General features: G+C 44.7%; 1 protein-coding gene across 4 annotated transcripts in view; it reads right to left on the reverse strand.

The window, feature by feature from the left end:
• Nucleotides 1–2,669: 2,669 nt before the first annotated feature.
• The window catches only part of LOC139057936 (uncharacterized), a 117,493-nt gene continuing 100,967 nt past the window's right edge, over nt 2,670–19,195 (reverse strand). For 3 of the 4 annotated variants that reach the window (XM_070536739.1, XM_070536740.1, XM_070536741.1), the window contains 3 exons: nt 12,599–12,817; nt 6,232–6,357; nt 2,670–3,234 (listed from right to left, as the gene is read on the reverse strand). In XM_070536739.1, coding sequence (XP_070392840.1) covers nt 3,037–3,234; nt 6,232–6,357; nt 12,599–12,817 — 543 coding nt within the window. In that variant the 3' untranslated portion in view covers nt 2,670–3,036. The remainder of the gene's footprint in view (nt 3,235–6,231; nt 6,358–12,598; nt 12,818–19,195) is intronic. The other variant, XM_070536742.1, reaches the window with a different exon arrangement.

The raw sequence follows: 19,195 nt of genomic DNA on the forward strand, positions 1-19,195 counted from the left end.
TCGAGGTTTAACTATGGGCCGTCCAGCGGCCCGAGGATGCCGCCAGGACCCACGAACTCCGGGCCGTCACCTAGACGGGGCCTTTGGCCCTCTCCGCCAACTCGCAGCTGGGCACACAATAAAGTTATTTCCTCCTCCTCCTCCTATAGTAACCTCTCACTAGCGATCGTAGTGTAATGCCCACGAGGCTACTGGGAACAATTTCAGTTGCACTCTATTCGCGAAACCGGTTCCAACGAATCAATCAACAGCAGATTTAGGTGCATATAATCTAGATAAGGCAGTCCCATTTGGCCGCAGCAAAAAGCTCCTAACTCATCCTGCTCATTGGTGGCACTGTGACATGCGTGTGCCACTCGCAAAACTGCTGACATTGTAAGAAAGAACACCGAAGGAATGGAAAATTGCGCGGCTTATTTTCAACAGGGATGGACGGGATAGTTGGTGGTTGATATTGGAATGCATCATGTAACCGCACAAACAACAAAGGACAAAGAAACAAAGAAGGAAACACAAAAGACAGGTGAACAGAAGAACAATTGCGCATTTTTTTAGAGCAACAATGCCAGAAATGGAAGGTTTCCTTAGCTACGATGGTTTAACTAATGGCTTGCTTTAACTTCGAGCGTGTAATTTTCAAGGCAAGGTTACATGATCGTATGGAGCCAGCATATGTTGGTATTGGGCGTCTATTTAGTCCAACTTTTGTATAAGGAAAAACATACGATTTATAGACATGCAACATAAATAACTTGATATTCGCATTTGCACATATTCATTTTTAAAGAACCAGCCTAAGGAAACATCAAATTATACGCCATGGTTTCATGTATTTGTAAAATATTGCGAAGTGGTTTAGACAGGCGTCTTACTCACAAATACAACTTCCACGTTGGTTGAACGCAACACTGATTTCGTGCTGACATCGAACCCATGAGGGAACATGCATTTTCACAAGTCAATGATTACTTATTGGGGCGTTAATTATTATCAAAATTTTGGAAAGATCTGATATATATTTTTAAAACAAACCGATTGCGATTAGCTAATTTCTAGACCACTTAAATGCTCAGAATGAATATATTCCATCATCAGGCGACTATTTACCTTTCTCGTGAGGCAATACGCCAAAAGAAAGCGTCAGTGAGAACCGTACGATTTGATGGTGCCGATAGTCCACATACTGTTTACCAGCCTTAGGGATGAAGAACACTTTGTCAAAGCAATCACCTACAACACCCTCATTCCCCCCAGCGTTGGCTTTGTGAGGCTTGCTAGACGGACTAAATGTTTCCTTAATGAAAGGACCGCAGATGCATAAATGCTCATCAGAGTGACTGTTTATACTTCACTCCTGCGCTATATTTCACAGTGTAGCAGTAAAACGCACAAGTCGAAGTTACTTACAACCCGAAATAAATTTTTATGACGTACTTCAGCGCTCTCTGTGCGCTTCAATGTAGGTTGTCACTTGTGTTATGCTCATCATCCCTCCCTGCTTTCTTCTGGACGGCACCTTGCTGCATCTCCGAAATAGGAAGACAGAGGCCGTCGACTACGAAGTTTCTTACAAAGATGACGGCAGATAACAATGGCCTAGTAATGGTTACCTTACATTGCCATCGACGGATAGTGCACCCATTTACGTAATCTTTGTGGTTGTGACCCAAAGTGTTCCTGGGGCAGTATTTTATAGGCTTTATCTCATTTACAAGTTTTCCCATCTTGTATAAGCACGGTAAGCAAAGCGCATGCGTACACACATATATATATTGCGAGATATTGAACTCAATACGAAATATTTTACTGAAAATTATTGATTTGCCAAGTTACATAGTCATTTGAAGCCAGAAGAACGAAGTTAGGCGAATCTACGTACTACCCATAAGTACAATGCCGACTAAACCGCGTTGCTTCCACCTCCCAGCGATATCAGCGCCAGAGTTCCCTCTAGTAGCAGCTATACTGTGTGCAGCCAAATACTGCACGCAAACGGTGGAAGTACCACTCCGATGCCTACGTCATCCTGGTTTCCTGTAGTTCCCGTTGTTTGAGAACCAAGCTCCCGGAAGCATGTATCCTGGAACTCCATCAGTTGTGACACTCACCTTAAACGACCGCCAAATAAGGGCTGAGCGGAAGAAATTTCAATCTGTGCACTCGTTACGTTAATTTTAGCTAAAGTGTATCTAGGCTGATTCCCTAGTTATCGACAGGACTGGCAGGCTGTACAACTATTATAAGCACTTCATGCATGTTGAGGGTAAAAGAGGTGCCCTTATTTACTACATGTTTTTACTTTTACACGATGTACTATGCTTGAGTATTTCGCAAGGATCACATATATTAACGTTGACATTATCTGCGCATAATGTTCTTGAACTATTCTTGCAATGCTGCCGACAAAAAAAATGTATTCGTGGATCTGTGTGAACTGGCGAACATTTTAGCGTAGATTCCTTGTACCAATACAGACATAACGGCGAGAATGGTGAAGACGTAGTCATGGCTCTATTAGTGATAATGGGAGTGTGTGAAAGGCACATCTAGAACATCTGTACAAACACTACTATAGATGCAGTGGGCTCCGGAAAATTGAAACTGGCTTAAATGGAAATGCCAGACAAAAATAACTTATTTTTTTTTGTAAACTGCGGTCAAACGGAATCTTTACCCAAATACCATCCACTTTATTTACGTATGCAACAGGATAAGTCTGACAAACATATCAAATAGTAGTACTATATAAAAAGACGAAAACCTATTCGGTGGGGCAGTGGCGAAAACGTTAAGTCATATTAATGATGTAGAGAATACATCATTCTCTACATGATGCAGAGAATACACCACCGGTAGAGAAAACGGTAGATTTTCTGCATGCACCATGATGCCAAACCCCCATATCCCGCATACGCGGCAGATTTTTTGCCACAACAATAGAAAGGACAGAAAAAAAATGTAGAATTTCACTAAACTTATTTACACAGAATGCTTTTTTTCTATGTGCATGAGCAGACAGCAACAATTGAGCGTGTATTAATAGGTGACCGCCCTGCACGCTCCCTCCCTACCGACAGACGTGTAATTAAAAGCAAAGAACTCCGCCAGCTTCTTGAGCATGTGGAGCCGAGGGAATGGCCCGTAGCCGCAGGTACCATTGACGTCCTCCAGCTGGATGTCCGCAGCAGCCAAGGTGTATTTCACGTTTGTCGCGTTCGCCTTGGCTTTGCAAAGCTGCATTGAACATCCCCGAGACAACAACTCGTAAGAGGTCACTGTCTGTGTCAAATCGAGTGCCTTAAAGCTGAGCACGATAATAAATTACGTTACGCATTTCCGAAAGAAGCGCTTCACTTCTAACCCTGAGAAGTGGGTCCGTGACAGCAGCAAGTGCGTAATTGCAACGTTTTGCGATGGCGAGCATATGATATCATAGACGATAAGAGCCATATATTCATAAAACTGCTCCCTAGGTATTGTTTTCATGCTATCTGCCAACGAGCCTTAATAGGTGTTCAACAGCATAGCAATGGCCGCCAAAGTGTGCAGTTACACAGACTAATATTCAGAGGACAGCGAAGTTCGTAGTGCAGAACATTGTTTCAGTTGCACCAGCCAACGGCGAGTATTGACAGCCCTATAATAGGAACTAACTTCGTTGAAACATTTCAGTTCAATGCTATACATGCACAGACGGGTGATGACTCCAATTTTAGTTGTGACTCCATGAAAAAAAAATTGCACATTCTTTGCTGATCGCAGAAAGCCTTGTGTCATTTGGCATCGCCACAACACACACATTCATCTGCACCGCGGTTTGAAGCTTATCGAACATGTGCCTGACCGGCAACGTGGCCAGAGGCGGGACCCCTCGCCACGTGATACAGGTGACCAACGCTACATCGGCGAACACTGCCTCGCGTATGGATTCAGTTCCAATGGCAGCGTGTCTAATATTGTCCGCATTTCCATTATTTCATTTGCGCGACGGGCCCACTTTACCGATGTAGAAAGCGACCGTCGAGACGAACACAACACCTGAGAAGGAAACAATGAAATCTTCGCGTGCATAACGGAATTACTTCCTTGAAGGTGTACATTTTTCGTAGTGAACGTATTTGGATGCCGGTTGTGGATGCACTGCGCAATTATGCAGAAAGTTTAATTGCGCAGCACATGTCGATATCTATACGAAGCGAAGCCTACGTGAAGTGGTTACCTAAATTCTTGAGAGGTAACGGTGATGCGAACAATTCGATGCTGACAGATGTACGCCCAGAAATGTACGTGACGTGTTTAGCAACGCTCAGGGTTTTTACACCTCCTGCGTCACGGTCCGAACCGCCAATACTGGAAGACTGGCAAAGAATGAGGCCGCACCGTCAGTGCGACATACTAAATGTTGAATCAAGGAAAGTGCATGAAATCAAATAATTTATCTAATAGAATGAACCATTTTCTTGACAGATCCGTGAGCTTTGGAGATGTACGTGAGCTGAGATTGTTGTATGTTATTGTAGGACACGTACATGTTGTATCTAGGAGACGTACAGTAGTACATACCAATTCTGGTGGATTTCCCAAGAACTTTTAGGCGCATGCAGTGCGTGTAAATCAGAAGCAAAATTAAATCAACGAATGTAATAAACATACTCAGCAATTTCAATAACAGCTTGGTACGCTTTAAAGATGCGTGGAAGCGCACGTATGCTCACGTTTAATGTAGGAACAAATTATTTGTTACGCAGATCAGGTGCTCGATATAAGCTATCAGCTTACATTTTTTATACTCCGCTTCGTGCTGTCCATCTTATAATCTTTGTAAATATATATATATATATATATATATATATATATATATATATATATATATATATGGGAGTGTGTGTGAGAAGAAAGGGGGGTAACCAACGGGCCCAATTTTTGTTAATCACACCATAAGAAGCCAACAAACGAATACACCAAAAGACAACATATGGGAAATTACTTGTAGTTACTAAGTGAATAAAACAAATATAAATTCAAGGACAACTAAGGTGCATGAAAGGGCCACTTGACGCAGGTGAGGAAATATCTTATGACTACGCATTACGTGCATGATGGTCTAACCAATTGAGCTTTCCCATCAACTTTCTTGGGTATTTATGTTTTACCACTAAATCTAACATAGGGAGAGTTAGCCAGCTGCGCCACTCGTAAAGCGAAGACGTGGGAGTGTACCCCACCTACGGCAAGTTAATATTTTTCATTCACTTTAACTGTCATTGTTTATTGTTTATTCAATCCAGGTATTGAGTAGTACGCGTTTTTTTTACCCTACGTTGTCCTATGCTCCTTTGTTTGTTGGCTCCTTATGATATGATTAATAAAAATCGGGTCCCTTAATTAACCACCTTTCTTCTCGTTCAGCACACAACGAGGGTCTCGAACCCGGCGACATTGATGCCTTCAGGTAGCATGCATGGGTTTATTGACCAGTTGCCTTCACCCAAAAGGATGACGTACTCGCGACGCCAGGGGCAGAAAGGCATCAGCCGCCAAGATTTCTGAGTGGCGGCTTGTGGCTAACACTACCAAGGTTAGTTCTAGTAGTAAAACGTAAATACCCCAGAAAAACGGCTCCGCGGTAGCTTGGTTGGTCAGAGCATCGCATGCGTGATGCGAAGGCAGGGGATCGTTCCAAGCCTGAGGCAAGTTTTTGTTGCATCCACTTTAATTATGACTAATTCATCACTTATTTATTATTTAATTCAATTACGAAGTACAAGTAATTCCCCCAACGGTTTAAATATATATATATATATATATATATATATATATGCTACGGTCACGAAAGTCTGCAGGAGTTTCGCTATAAAGGATCGTTATAATAGAAGCGGTCACTGGCGTAAATCTTTTCCAAATTTCTCTTTTGCTACAAGGCGAGGCAGTATAGAACCACATGTATTTACACAATAAATGACTCGTTCACTAGCTATCTAACAACTTCGCCTCTGTTTCAATTTAACAGTACCGTTTTCACTCTTATATTCTACAATTATGTAACGAGAACCTTTGCTTCAAACTTTAACAAGAAACAGGGGCACAGGAAATGAGTAATGTTCATTTTTACTGCCACGTGATTGCCAGCAAATTGATAATTTTTCACACTTTAATGCGAGTAGACATGATCTGAAAAGTTGAACTCAGTGTTACCATGCGTGCTGTTTGGACATGATTGGATTGTCTCACCTTGGTACGAAGGTTAATAGGGCTGTCATAGGTGAAGACCAATTCTGCTCCGACGTCGTACGCGACGCGGGCCTGGAACGCCCTGTCTTCGTAGAACGAGTTGTTGTAGGCAGGCCGAGAGCAGGCCTATTGTGGAAGGAGACAATAATTTGTGGAACTTGTGAGCACAGATCTGACAGCCCTAGCACAAAATCTGACATATCCTGTCTCATAGTTCTTTTTTGTTCCGATACAAATCATGTAATACCAAACAGGATTACTGAACAGGGGACATACGATGTTTCGATAGGGATCGTGCAATAAAATTCGCACCACTCCCTAAAAAGCACGAATCGACACTTTAAGTTGAGCACCGCATACGCTCCGCTCAGATTTCACGCGCTAACGCACTGCAGAGAACCGCGTAGATTTGGCACCTGATAACCGCGTCTTTCCGAGACGCAGGCGGCCCACTATCAATTCGGATGCAAAATGATCGAGCAAAATGCTCGGCTTTGCAAGTCGAGCGCGAAGCGATCTTTGTTGCGCATGCCGGCACTAGCGTTGTGCGCAAGCGCACACGCGTTCCCGCGGAGCGGTTTTTGGGCAGTTGCGAGCGCATGGCGGTCTGAGCGTAAATGTTCAACTGAAACATTCTAATATATATGAGCGGAAACGAGCAATTCTGGGAGTTGTCCCGTTCTACAATGCAGGGACAAGCCGTTGCCCGAGTTCTAACAGCGTTCTAACAGATTGGTATATACTCCCTAATATTCATGATTTTTCCCAACAACATAAAAAAGAAAGATTATAAGAAAACGTAGCCCAATATATTCTATAAAGGGCACAGATGTCCGGCGGTAATCAGCACTCTAATAATTCCAGTTGTTGACCGTCTTTGCATGTACCACAGCACTAATCGGCAGAAGAGCAGCCCTCTCTTTTCATAAAGTTTGCAGCATGTGTCCATAAAAGCGTTGTCGACAAATAAAAAAATATATATATGTCGTTTTTGGTGTTGCTCTTTGAGCAGTTTCTACCTCTTCCGTGGACCAATTCTGAAGACGGCCCAGTGTAGACATCAGTGCGGCATGGGGTTTTCCGATTTACCGGGTATGCATCGCAGGATATGTGGCCCTCAGGTAAATCTGCATGCGCTGCTGGAACCACTGTGTGACTGTGACGATTACTGTCACGGTGATGATTAGGATGTTGAGGATTATGAATGACAAAATTCAAGCGATTCAACATCTTGTTAACGTCGACCAAGTCTGTCTCTACGCGCGTACCTCTCGAAAAATCATGTGGTTCATGCACCCCTATCTCTCCTCATCACGTCGTACAAGAAAACGTTGTCTTTCATTGACTTCAACTAGACGGTCAATAGCGGTCCAACTTGTTCTTTTTTCTGAAACGAAAATAAATGCTGCAGTTTTATGTGCATGGTAAAATCTCGATCTCCTTAATAAACTTCCCATAGCGGGGACAACAGAATAATTTACGCACATAAGGTGCTTTATCGTGCAACTAAATTGTAGTACAAGCGCGTTCTTGCGCTTCTCCCTCACTAAAATATGTGACCGCCGCGATCAAGATAGAGCAGACGACAGCCCAGCAATGCAGAGACGTAGCCACTAGTAAACGGCGGTGGTTGTTTCGAAAATTATAACTACATATTGTGGTCCTCATGAAGCCACACCTATGCAATTTACTTGCGGATTATTGTTTTGGACGTCGTAACGGTATAGTAGCCCTTAAAACAGCTCGCAGTGTCCACGACGGAAAATGAGCACGAGCCTTACTTATGACTGCGACTTTTTTCTGCGATATATAAATTAAACATAAGTGCACTCTTCGGAACAGAGAATGGAAATGCAGTCAGACACAAGGGAGTAAGTGCTGCAAGAAAAGTGTGCATAACGGCCTACCCAATAATTCGTAGTTCTGAGTATGTAACAGAGTAGTCCTCTTTTTTGCTGCGAGCCTGATTAAAAGCGAGGTGAGGTTTATGGCAGAGTAAGGAGCGTGAGGCTGCCGCATTAAAGAATAATAGGCAACCCGTCTTTAACCCTTGCACGAATGGCCGCCACGCTGTGACACGCTTCGTAGTCTTCGGGTACTGAATGAAGCTTCCCTGAAGTACGGTCTATCTGAAGCTCAGCGCAAGTATAATAAAGATAGCCTTTATGGTTTTACTCCCATTGTTGCGTTGGTATCCGCCGCTATGTACGTCAAAATCCGTAGTTGCAATTCCAAAATGCATGGTTAGCAAGTTACAAAGAAATATGATTCAGGTCATAAGGAGTGGAAGGCAACACCAACAAATTGGCATTCCACGATACAACCTCTCGTCCGCTCTGCCGATGCTACACACGTGAAGGTTGCCGATTTTAGAGAGTACAATCGTTGCAAACAGCGATCAGAATTGGCTAACTACCGCTCAGAATCTCCGCGCTGGATCAATCTTATGTCTACGCCTTTGTAGACATGCACACGGCCTTTATCGCAGCCGCGTAGGTGGCCCTAAAATTTTTTTTCTTCAAAGCGTAATGAAAATGACTGAGCGCGACGGCTTTGTCTTTGTCCTGATGGGCTTCTTTCGCGGTGGTACTTGTCATGCTTACTGGTTGGGATTACAGGGAGACTAAGTATTGGAGCAGGCAAAATGTATATTTGGTAAATAGCAAAGAAGCACAGCTGTAAGAAACTAAAGTGGTTTCTTTGTGCATTTTTTTCGTAGTAGAGATATATGACCAAGTGCGAAGGGCCAGATTATTAAGAAAGAGCCGAAACTTTCCATTAGGCCTCTGTGAAACGCAACACCTGCAGACGAACACGGTTTTCACTTCATTCAATTCTGCGGAGAGATCGCTCGCTATCATCTGGGAATGTTCAATCCAACAGACACCGCAAAAATTAGTCTGAGTCTTACTGCACCCCCAAAACAGTGTGAGCGTACAAGAGCCATACTAGTATCGATAATATTTATAAATATCTAAATATAATTATATACATGTATATATATATATATATATATATATATATATATATAAATATATATATATATATATATATATATATATATATATATATATATAAATTATGACTCGTGTGCGATACAAAAGTCCATGCTTAGTGTGTTCCAAGAAAAAAGATTCAGGCCGTGAGCACTGGAAGGCAGAGTATATATATATATATATATATATATATATATATATATATGTATATATATATATATATGTATGTATAATAGAAACGTCCAGAAATGAATTCTGAGGGGCCCGTTCTTTATTAGTCAGAAGCTCCGACATTAAATGTACCAAGGACAGAATAAAGTAAATTAGGGGTACTTGTTAACTGAAATAAAAAATCGCAATTTAATGGGATTGAAAGAAGGAAATAGCATTTTGGCGGCAGATGGCATACAAACCCGCGTCTTTGCATTACCTGTGCCATGCTCTTATCATTTGAGCTACCGCGGCGCCGTTTGCCCATCTTGTATGTACGCCAGCTTGGAATACACGGGCGAACCAAATGCCGCTCTAGATGAACCCATTACCACAGAAGTGAGACACGATGTGATGTCTGCCACAAAGATCATCACGCCAGGCAAGGATGGCATCACCATCGCCATGATAAGGAACCTGGACGAAAACTCCATCAAACGATTTACCGAATTCGTAAATAAACACTGGGAACGGGGGACTATCCCGGACGACTGGAAACATGTGGAAATAGTAGTGATTCGGAAGTCCGGAAAGACTCCCTGGCTGGAAAACGTGCGACCCCTTTCGTTGACGTCCTGCTTGGGAAAAGTATATGAGAGAATTGTGCTTCAGAGGTTGGAGACGCACCTGGAGGATAACGAGCTCATGCCACATACTATGTTTGTATTCAGCAAATTCTTCTCAACGCAAGACATCCTCCTGCAGAATAAGGAGGAGGTATTTACTACCATTCTAAAATACGGAGAAAATATATTGCTTGCACTCGATCTTAAGGCGGCCTTCGACAATGTAAGCAATAGGGCTGCGCTGGAGGGACTCAGCAACATTGGTTGCGGGCAGAGCATACACAACTACGTCAAAGCTTTCCTTAGTGACAGAACCGCCACCATTGGTATAGGAGGCATCAGGACTGACAACTTCAACATGCCCAAAAAGGGAACACCGCAATGCTCTGTGATATCCCCTACGCTTTTTAACATTGTTATGATCGGGTTAGCACGGAAGCTCGACAAAACTGAAGGACTCAGGCATGCCATATACGCCGAAGATGTCACAATCTGGGTGACCAAGGCGTCCTTAGGAGAAAAACAAGACATTCTGCAGAGTGCAGCAGATACAGTCCACGCATACACTGAGCACTGCGGACTTGCCTGCTCCCCGGAGAAATCCGAGGTGCTCAGTCTGCAGAAGAGGATACCATCTGTAAAACTCCATCGACATCTTCATAGGGGGAAGAAGATTCCGGAGATATCCTAAGTTAAGATCCTTGGCATGTGAATACAAGGCAACTGTCGTGTGGATCACACAATCAGAGAGTTGGCAAACACTACAGCCCAGATCACCAGGTTATGAGACTGTGACAGGGAACCAGCGTGCCGATGCCAACGCCGGAGCATACGCCAACCCGGGGGCGCGCCATGACGGGGAAGCGGACACAGTCACCAGCCGCTATGGAGCAATTTTAGAAAACCAAAGAGCCTAAAGGAGGATCTACCCCCCTCCCCACAAAGACCTTAGTAGAGAACAGTCGGTTTCCTGGTGACAACTGCAGACTAATACACACCCCAATCTGAGTCTGCTCAGCAAAATCTGTCCGTCAACATATGACAATAAATGCCCACTATGCGGGGAACACGCAACGCTTTGCCACGTTACATGGGCCTGCCAAAAACCAAAGGTTGCGCCAGTACACAAAACACCGACAACAGAACAGTGGGAGACTGCGCTGTCCTGCTCGTAGCCTGATGAACAGCTCAAGCGTATCGACAGAGCTAGCAAGATAGCAAAATGCACAGGGGCCCTGGACTGAGGGCTCCACCTTCGCCGGTATACCTCCTTTGGGAAAATAAAGTTTTTCATTCATTCATTCCCATCCCCTTTCCGGGGTATTTAGGTTTATCTACTATATCTAACCCTAGGACTCTTAGCCAGCCCCACCACTCACAAGCCTTGGCGCCCGATGCGGAGAATCCTTTCTGCCGTAGGCGTTAGGTGTACATGAATTTTTCGGGGAAAGCAACTGGTTAATAAAACCGCAATGCTACCTGAAGGTGCCAGTGTTGCCGGATTCGAGACAGTCGCTAAGTAGCGAACGAGAAGAAAGGAAACCGAGGGGCCCGACTTGTATTAGTTATGTCATAAGAAGCCTAGCTCTAGTTCCAGTAGATAACCATAAATATCCCTTTCATGGTTATATTGCGCTTAGTTTTACACTGACGATATTAAGTGAAGGACAGGACGTCGGCGTACGTAGCGCAAACTATCAACTGTTTAATACTGTTAAGGAACGCGCTTATATACACGGAGATATGGCTCCGGGGGGGGGGGGGGAGATGTAAATATATATCACAAGGTGACGACATGTGAACATAGTTCGGGCCGGGCGTGCATCGTTCACTTGCACCCGTTCACCCTGGCACGTGAAAAAATACGTGGAATGTTCTATTTCAGTGGTTTACCGAATTCCACTAGATTGCGGGAAAGTATACATTGGGCAAACTGGACGTTCGCTAAATGATAGGTTATGGGAGCACAAATACACGTGCCAGCTTCTGACAGCACCAAGCAATTTGGATGCACACTGCAAACAATGTAAATGCTCTCCGCTACTAGGAAGCACCACAGTCATTGGCACATCAAAATAAAATATGGAGTGAGAATTATGGGAGGCGCTTGCGACAGCTAAACGGGTGCAAGTGAACGATACATGCCTGGCCCGAACTATGATCGCATGTCGTCACCCTTTCATATCTTTTTATATATGCCCCTCCCCTCCCCGCGCCATATCTCCTTGTATGTAAGCGCGTTCTTTAAGAGTATTAAACTGTTCGTAGTTTGCGCTACGTACGTCCACGTCCTGTCCTTCACTTAAAATTGTCAGTGTAAAACTAAGCGCAATATAACCATGAGCGTTCACCAAACATAAAAATGCCAGAATAATATAAGTATGCCAGAAAGTGGATGCCGAAACGGCGCTACGTTACCTCAAATGGCAAGAGCGTCGCACGCCTAATGCGAAGACTTGTGTTCCTACCCCACCTCTGGCCAGTTGTTCTTTAATCGGGTTTTATTTATGATTTCGTTAAGTTCATGATTGAATACAATTTCCCTTATGCTCTCCTTGCTGTCTGTCAGTATTATGAACGGCAGTTTTTGCATACCCGGGAAATGTCGGTGATTTGATGCTCTCGCAGGAGCTTCTTTTGCATGCACGCGCCCCCGCATTTACTGCCGAGCGAATAGCCAGTGGGCCCGGTACTCGACGTGGAACCTTTCTCACATGGTGCGTACCACCGACCAGCCATGCCCACGGCCACAGCATTCATGATGTTCGGAGGCCAGTGGCTGTAGTTGGTTGCAAGAAGAGTTATGCTGCTGCCCTGCAAAGTGAGAAAAATCAGTGACGATTACGATACTCCCTAATGCAAAATTTGAGCACAGCTCTATAAGTGTTTTCCCTTAGCAATATGTTGGACGGCGTGGACAATATGTGTCGTGCAGCCCCTTACAAATGGGCGTTACGTGGTACGACTGCCTCGCTAACCTGGAGAACGTGAAAGCCCGCGCGGGGGTAACGCCTGGCCGCGATTCCCAGCCGCTGCCGCCGCCAATAAACCTCTAAAACGATGCGTGCTACTCTGGCGCCATCTCATAGCCGTTGTCGTCGCACTGCGCTTTTATTCTCACGCTTTCACCATACCCTCCTCCGCTTTCGGCCTAATGCTTCCGCTGCACCCTCCTTTCCGCTTTTCCCTTCCCGTCTTTCATATACGCTGAGCTACGCGTTCGCTCTTGCATCCTTATTTGAAGTAGTAGCTTAGCGCAAATAAAACCACGAACACAAGGGAGACAGACAAGGACAAGCGCTACTCACAACTGTTTATTGGAAAGGAAGGATGGTGCATATATATATATATCCTCTTGTCACGCATGCGCCTACCAAGCAGAAGTGAAGCCGGAACATGCACATCAAAGGCGATCGCGCAAGAAGTTAAATTCGGCATCCAGTAATGTGATAGAAGGCTCACTCACACATCTATCTCTATTCTTCTGGATAAAGAAGGCCTCAAGAGCGAGCCTGGAAGACGCGTTGCCGCTCCTGCCGAGAATAGTTGTCTCTGAAAATCGAGCGTCGCAACCACACGCAGTAATATGAGCCACCAAATGTGCGCCCTTATCCTCTTTTTTCTTTAGTTTTTGCGCGTGTTCCCTCAGACGGTCATTCACACAACGCTCAGTTTGACCAATGTAGAGCTGCCCAACAAGGGTGCAAGGGAATTGCATAAACAACCCCTCTGGAGCACTCAACAAAGGGCTTCTCATGCCTCGTGCGGCAGCCCCGCCTGCTCTTGCAGCAAACACGAGAACCCTTTCCCAGGTGGATGACCCTTTCCGTGTTAAAAGTTCATCGGAGGTCGCGCAATTTGTTAAATGTAATGACGGCATTAAGTATGGTTTTTCCGTTGACGTAGAAGATCTATTCTATTCAATTCCTCAGGACAAGCTTCTCGTTTTCTTAAGGGAATGTATTGAATACAACGACGTGGTCGACTCCCAGAACTCGGCGGGCCTTTCAGTGGACAGCTTTTTAACATTGCTTGAGTTTTATTTAAGTGTGACTTTTATTTTTTACAACGAGCAGCCATATCTGCAACGCCGGGGAGTGGGTATTGGGTCTTGTGTTGCTCCTATTTTGTGCGACATTTTTTTGTCTTTTATTGATAGGTCCTTAGAACAGGTTTTTAATGGGGGGCAGGTTTTAAAAGTTTTTAGGTATGTTGATGATTTTCTAGTGCTTTTAAACAATAAGGGTGACTTTACATCCCCTGCTTTTATTTTAGACGCTCTTAACAACCAAGGCCAAGGGCTTGTTTTTACCCATGAACTTCCTGACGACACAGGCCTGCAGTTCTTAGATTTAAAACTGTCTTTTGAAGTTCGCCACGTCTGCTGGTCCTATCAACCGCGAGCCATGAAGCAATTGCTGCCATACGATTCCGCACACTCTAAAGTGGTGAAGCGAGCAGTTGGTAATCTTTGCTTGGAATCGGCTTTGCGGAAATCGTGCGCACACCAAATGCGGTCTAGTTTTGCAAACCAAGTTGGACGCCTTTTGGCAGCTGGTTTCCCTTTGACGGTCGTCAATGCTATAGCAGAGTCTCTTCTGCAAAAAGTAAAGCTTGGAGCACGAAGGGCGAGCGCAGAAGTCGAACGACAGAAGGTAAGACCAGAGGTTATTCCCTATGTACACAAGGTGTCACACAACCTTAAAAAGGTTGCTAACCGTCATGGTATACCTCTGGTTTTCTCTGCGCCCAACAAGCTTTCGAAGCTGTGTTCTCGTGTTTGCTGCAAGAGCAGGTGGGGCTGCCGCACGAGGCATGAGAAGCCCTTTGTTGAGTGCTCCAGAGGGGTTGTTTATGCAATTCCCTTGCACCCTTGTGGGCAGCTCTACATTGGTCAAACTGAGCGTTGTGTGAATGACCGTCTGAGGGAACACGCGCAAAAACTAAAGGAAAAAGAGGATAAGGGCGCACATTTGGTGGCTCATGTTACCGCGTGTGGTTGCGACGCTCGATTTTCAGAGACAACTATTCTCGGCAGGAGCGGCAACGCGTCTTCCAGGCTCACTCTTGAGGCCTTCTTTATCAAGAAGAATAGAGATAGATGTGTGAGTGAGCCTTCTATCACATTACTGGATGCCGAATTTAACTTCTTGCGCGATCGCCTTTGATGTGCATGTTCCGGCTTCACTTCTGCTTGGTAGGCGCATGCGTGACAAGAGGATATATATATATATGCACCATCCTTCCTTTCCAATAAACAGTTGTGAGTAGCGCTTGTCCTTGTCTGTCTCCCTTGTGTTCGTGGTTTTATTTGCGCTAAGCTACTACTTCAAATATGGACGACCAACTAGCCCAACAGTCAACTCTACTCTTTCATCCATCACTGCGCTCGTTCGCTCGATTACGCCGCCGACGCCGACGCTCGCCGCAGGAACGCACGCCTCGGAGCTCGCGCTCTGAAAAAGCGAGGAAATATGTTTTAACAGAACTGTTTGCTGGCCTAGTTGGTGCTTGCTGAAGGACACAATTTTGCCGCAAAGACACATAGAAAAGAATGGACGGCATTACAAACTGATTTATTTTGGGTGCTGATCCAGGAATAAATGGAGAAATACACGCATGTGTGTGCTGTTCACAAACCCCAATTTCCAGATGTCAAACAATCTCATCTCTGACTGATAAAGCATAGGTGTTTAATTGTTGATTGATTGATTGATCGATTGATTGATTGATTGAGTAACTTTTATTTTACAGTCCTACAGAACGCGTATTAGCACGTCGCGGGCCGCTCCCACGTCGGGACCGACAGGCCTAGTGGTTAGAGTTTTTTTTTATATTAGGCTTTCATAAGCTCCCGTGCTGTCTTATTGTTATTTATGCCAAGAATCGTAATCTCCCGGAAATGTGGCTGACAAGTGGCGCGAGCAAACGTGCCACGCCCTCTTTCATTACATTTAGGACGTATTCGCTGGCTCATTCATTTATACAACGCGCCGTGTGTCGTACATTCAAAATTTACTTAGTATGTGCAAAATATTATGTGCGATTCCTACACGGCTACACATTCGTTTCTTTTTTTTTTTTACACTCATAGACTGCACCGTTCAAATTCTTAAGCCGTGTCTCTCGTCTAACTTATATGGTAAGCAACCGCAGCTACGTGTATTCATGAACTATGAGTTACCGGATTAAATTTGCTGCTACAAGTTCTTCTGAAACTCTAGCACTTGCTCCACCACATTTCGGCCATGCTGAATCCTTGCGCAGGAACACGAGATGTAGCGTGCCTCACTTCTTCCCTATTTCTTTTTTTTCCCCTTTAACTTGCTCTGATGGAATCCGGAATGACGTACGACACGACAATAGTCAGCTCCCGGTTCATACGGGTTCTCCTCATTCTCCAATTCGCTTCGTACGGAATAGACCAGGACGCGTTGGCGAGACCAACACGGAAGTATTTATCAACATATTACGCGTATTTCGTTGCAGAAAACCAAGCTTGTTTTTTATGGCCATCTTAAACAACCTACGCACTACGTAAAAACACCACAGAAAAACCTGTGAAGTTTGCAGCATATCACATGTGGTCCACAAGTTTTTTAAGTGAGGCCTGAGCTCACTCGCCAGTCTGTTCTTAACGATAGCTAAAAAAATTAAATTATGTGGTTTTACGTGTCAAAACCACTTTCTGATTATGAGGCACGCCGTAGTGGAGGACTCCTGAAGTTTTGACCACCTGTGCTTCTTTAACGTGCACCTAAATCGAAATACGCGAGTGATTTCGCATTTCGCCTCCACCGAAATGCGGCCGCCGGGGCCGGGATTCGATCCCGCGACCTCGCGCTCAGCAGCCCAACACCATAGCCACTGAGCAACCACGGCGGGTAACGATAGTGGTGCGAACTCAATCCTCACGCATGGGTGCCGGCATTAGCCAAGAGGCATCTCTATATTTAATATAGAACCACAGGTAATTTCTTAATTTTTTTCTTTCGATTCGTAGTCTACTGGCTTCGTGTGGCTGAGCCTCATATGACTGGCAGAAACGGATCCAACAGTCACTATTAACATAGATGGTAGAGAGGGGTCGTCGCGGAAATACGGACGCGGGAGGGAACCTAAAGCACAGCACAAACACCGACTGTCTACTGAAGGATCACCGAAACGAAAAGACCGAAAACTCGTACGCACATGCTCGAGAGGAGGCAGCACTGAAATGAATGAATGGTGGAGACAGCCTGGATGGGAAGTTAGTGGATATTAGAAAAACTATAAACAGAACCCTGATCAAGATGGTGTTGAACGGGGCGGGCATTCTGGCTATCGCATGGTGACCTTGCTCACTGAACTGAAAAGCTCAGATATCCAGCTGAAAGTCGCTTGAGGAATTGGTGAAGGTATCATGCGCTAGCAGGCAGGCGATTACTGCCCCTCTTATTGAACTTTTGTTTTTTTTAGTTTTTTTTACAGCAAAAGCTTTCAAGCACTCCGCTAATAATAATAATAATAATAATAATAATAATAATAATAATAATAATAATAACTGAAACGAATAATTCAAGATGCATTGTTGCAAGCCAACGGGTATGCTGTCATCGTTTCTGATCAGCAGATGGGCTCTTGAACAGGAGGCATTGCCATATACGCAAAGGACAAAATATATGTACAACTATGCGCCCTGACTCGCAAGAGCACAATGCAACCGACTGTGGCGTTGTGTGTGCCGTACCAATGAAAGTCGGAATTGTGATATCCGCTGGGTGTATATCTCCAGGCACAACCAAGTGTGATATCGAGAAGTTCATGACCACGCACTTTGCACGGCTTAGCCATGATAAACTATCCACGTGATCATCGTATGAGACTTCAATGTTCACTTTTCAAAAGCATACAAGAAACGCTTCACTCAGTTTATACTAGAAGAGCCTGATTTTGGGTGCCACATCATTACAAGTAGCCCAACTACTCAAGAACGGTTGTCTACGCAGCCACCTTTGATCAAGATACTGTCTCACGTTACAACCAAACAAATCCGTGTATATCAAAGTAATCACAAAGCTATCGTCACTACTACTAAAAATTATTAATATAGATTCATGTACCCTTGTATAAGCGTGTGTGATGTGCTGCAGCTTCGCTGGTCATCCACTTTTACAGAGTGGAATGGCTGCTATTTTTTGGGTGGCTGTCAGGTATTCCACATATTGCGTATCAATCCAATTTTTTTCCAAGCTATTATTATTGCCTTCGCTGATTCATTATCGCGTTGCGTGGGAGGTGTATGTAAAGTAACGGATTTAGAAGCAACATTTTTATATTGATATTGTATGTGAGGTTGTATTGTATGAGGTTGTTCCAGTGGCGCTGTAGGCGCCGCTGGAATTTGCCGCTTCCACCAATGTACACGTAATCGTAGTACGCGCAGGGCTTGTTCTATGCCATACATGGGAACGTTCCTTTCTCATTTTGTCCTGGTCACTGCTCCGCTGGTGGCCTAAAATACAGGAATGAACGTGGACCAGTTGCACATTGCAGCGGCGCAGGTTACGGGTAAAATTATCTTGTAGTGTTATGGACCGACATGGCGCTGCATTTCGGCAGTATCACGTAGATCGGTGGACGTGAAACACAATGCTGGAATACGAGCCGAAATACGCCATATTCGACAGCACTATTGGACAGGCGTTTTGTGTCGTGTTTTTTATACGAAAACGCGTCTTTCATGAATTATAGGTGTAAGGCTTCGCCACTGTGATGTTTGAGTCGCACATCCGACATAGCAGAAAATGAAGCAGACGGGTGCACGTGACTAACGGAAGCTCTCCAGAAGAAAACATGCCAGGCGGCTCGGTTGGATGTCTTGTTCAGGGGCCACTTCTCAAGGAATATTTGTGTTTCATTGGTCCATGTGGCACGGCCTTGTGTGCTGGCTCGTCCTGTCGCTGGTGGCGGCTCGGGAATGTGTCACTGCTGCTCTCAACCCAACTGTCTGACCTGCCTGGGCCTGGTCCTTCAAACTGGCCCGATGATATCGTGTGACTGAGCTTCTTAGTGGGGTTATTAGGTGCTGCCTTCTAGGACTATCTCGGAAATGGTCCTACCTGATGACGTTGTCTTGATACGTGCCCACAAAGGTGGTAAAGAATGGAAATGGAGCGTTTATAAGTTGCACTTTGAAGACTTTAGGGACGT

This window comes from Dermacentor albipictus, chromosome 3 (genome assembly GCF_038994185.2).
Source record: "Dermacentor albipictus isolate Rhodes 1998 colony chromosome 3, USDA_Dalb.pri_finalv2, whole genome shotgun sequence".
NCBI lineage: Eukaryota > Metazoa > Arthropoda > Arachnida > Ixodida > Ixodidae > Dermacentor > Dermacentor albipictus.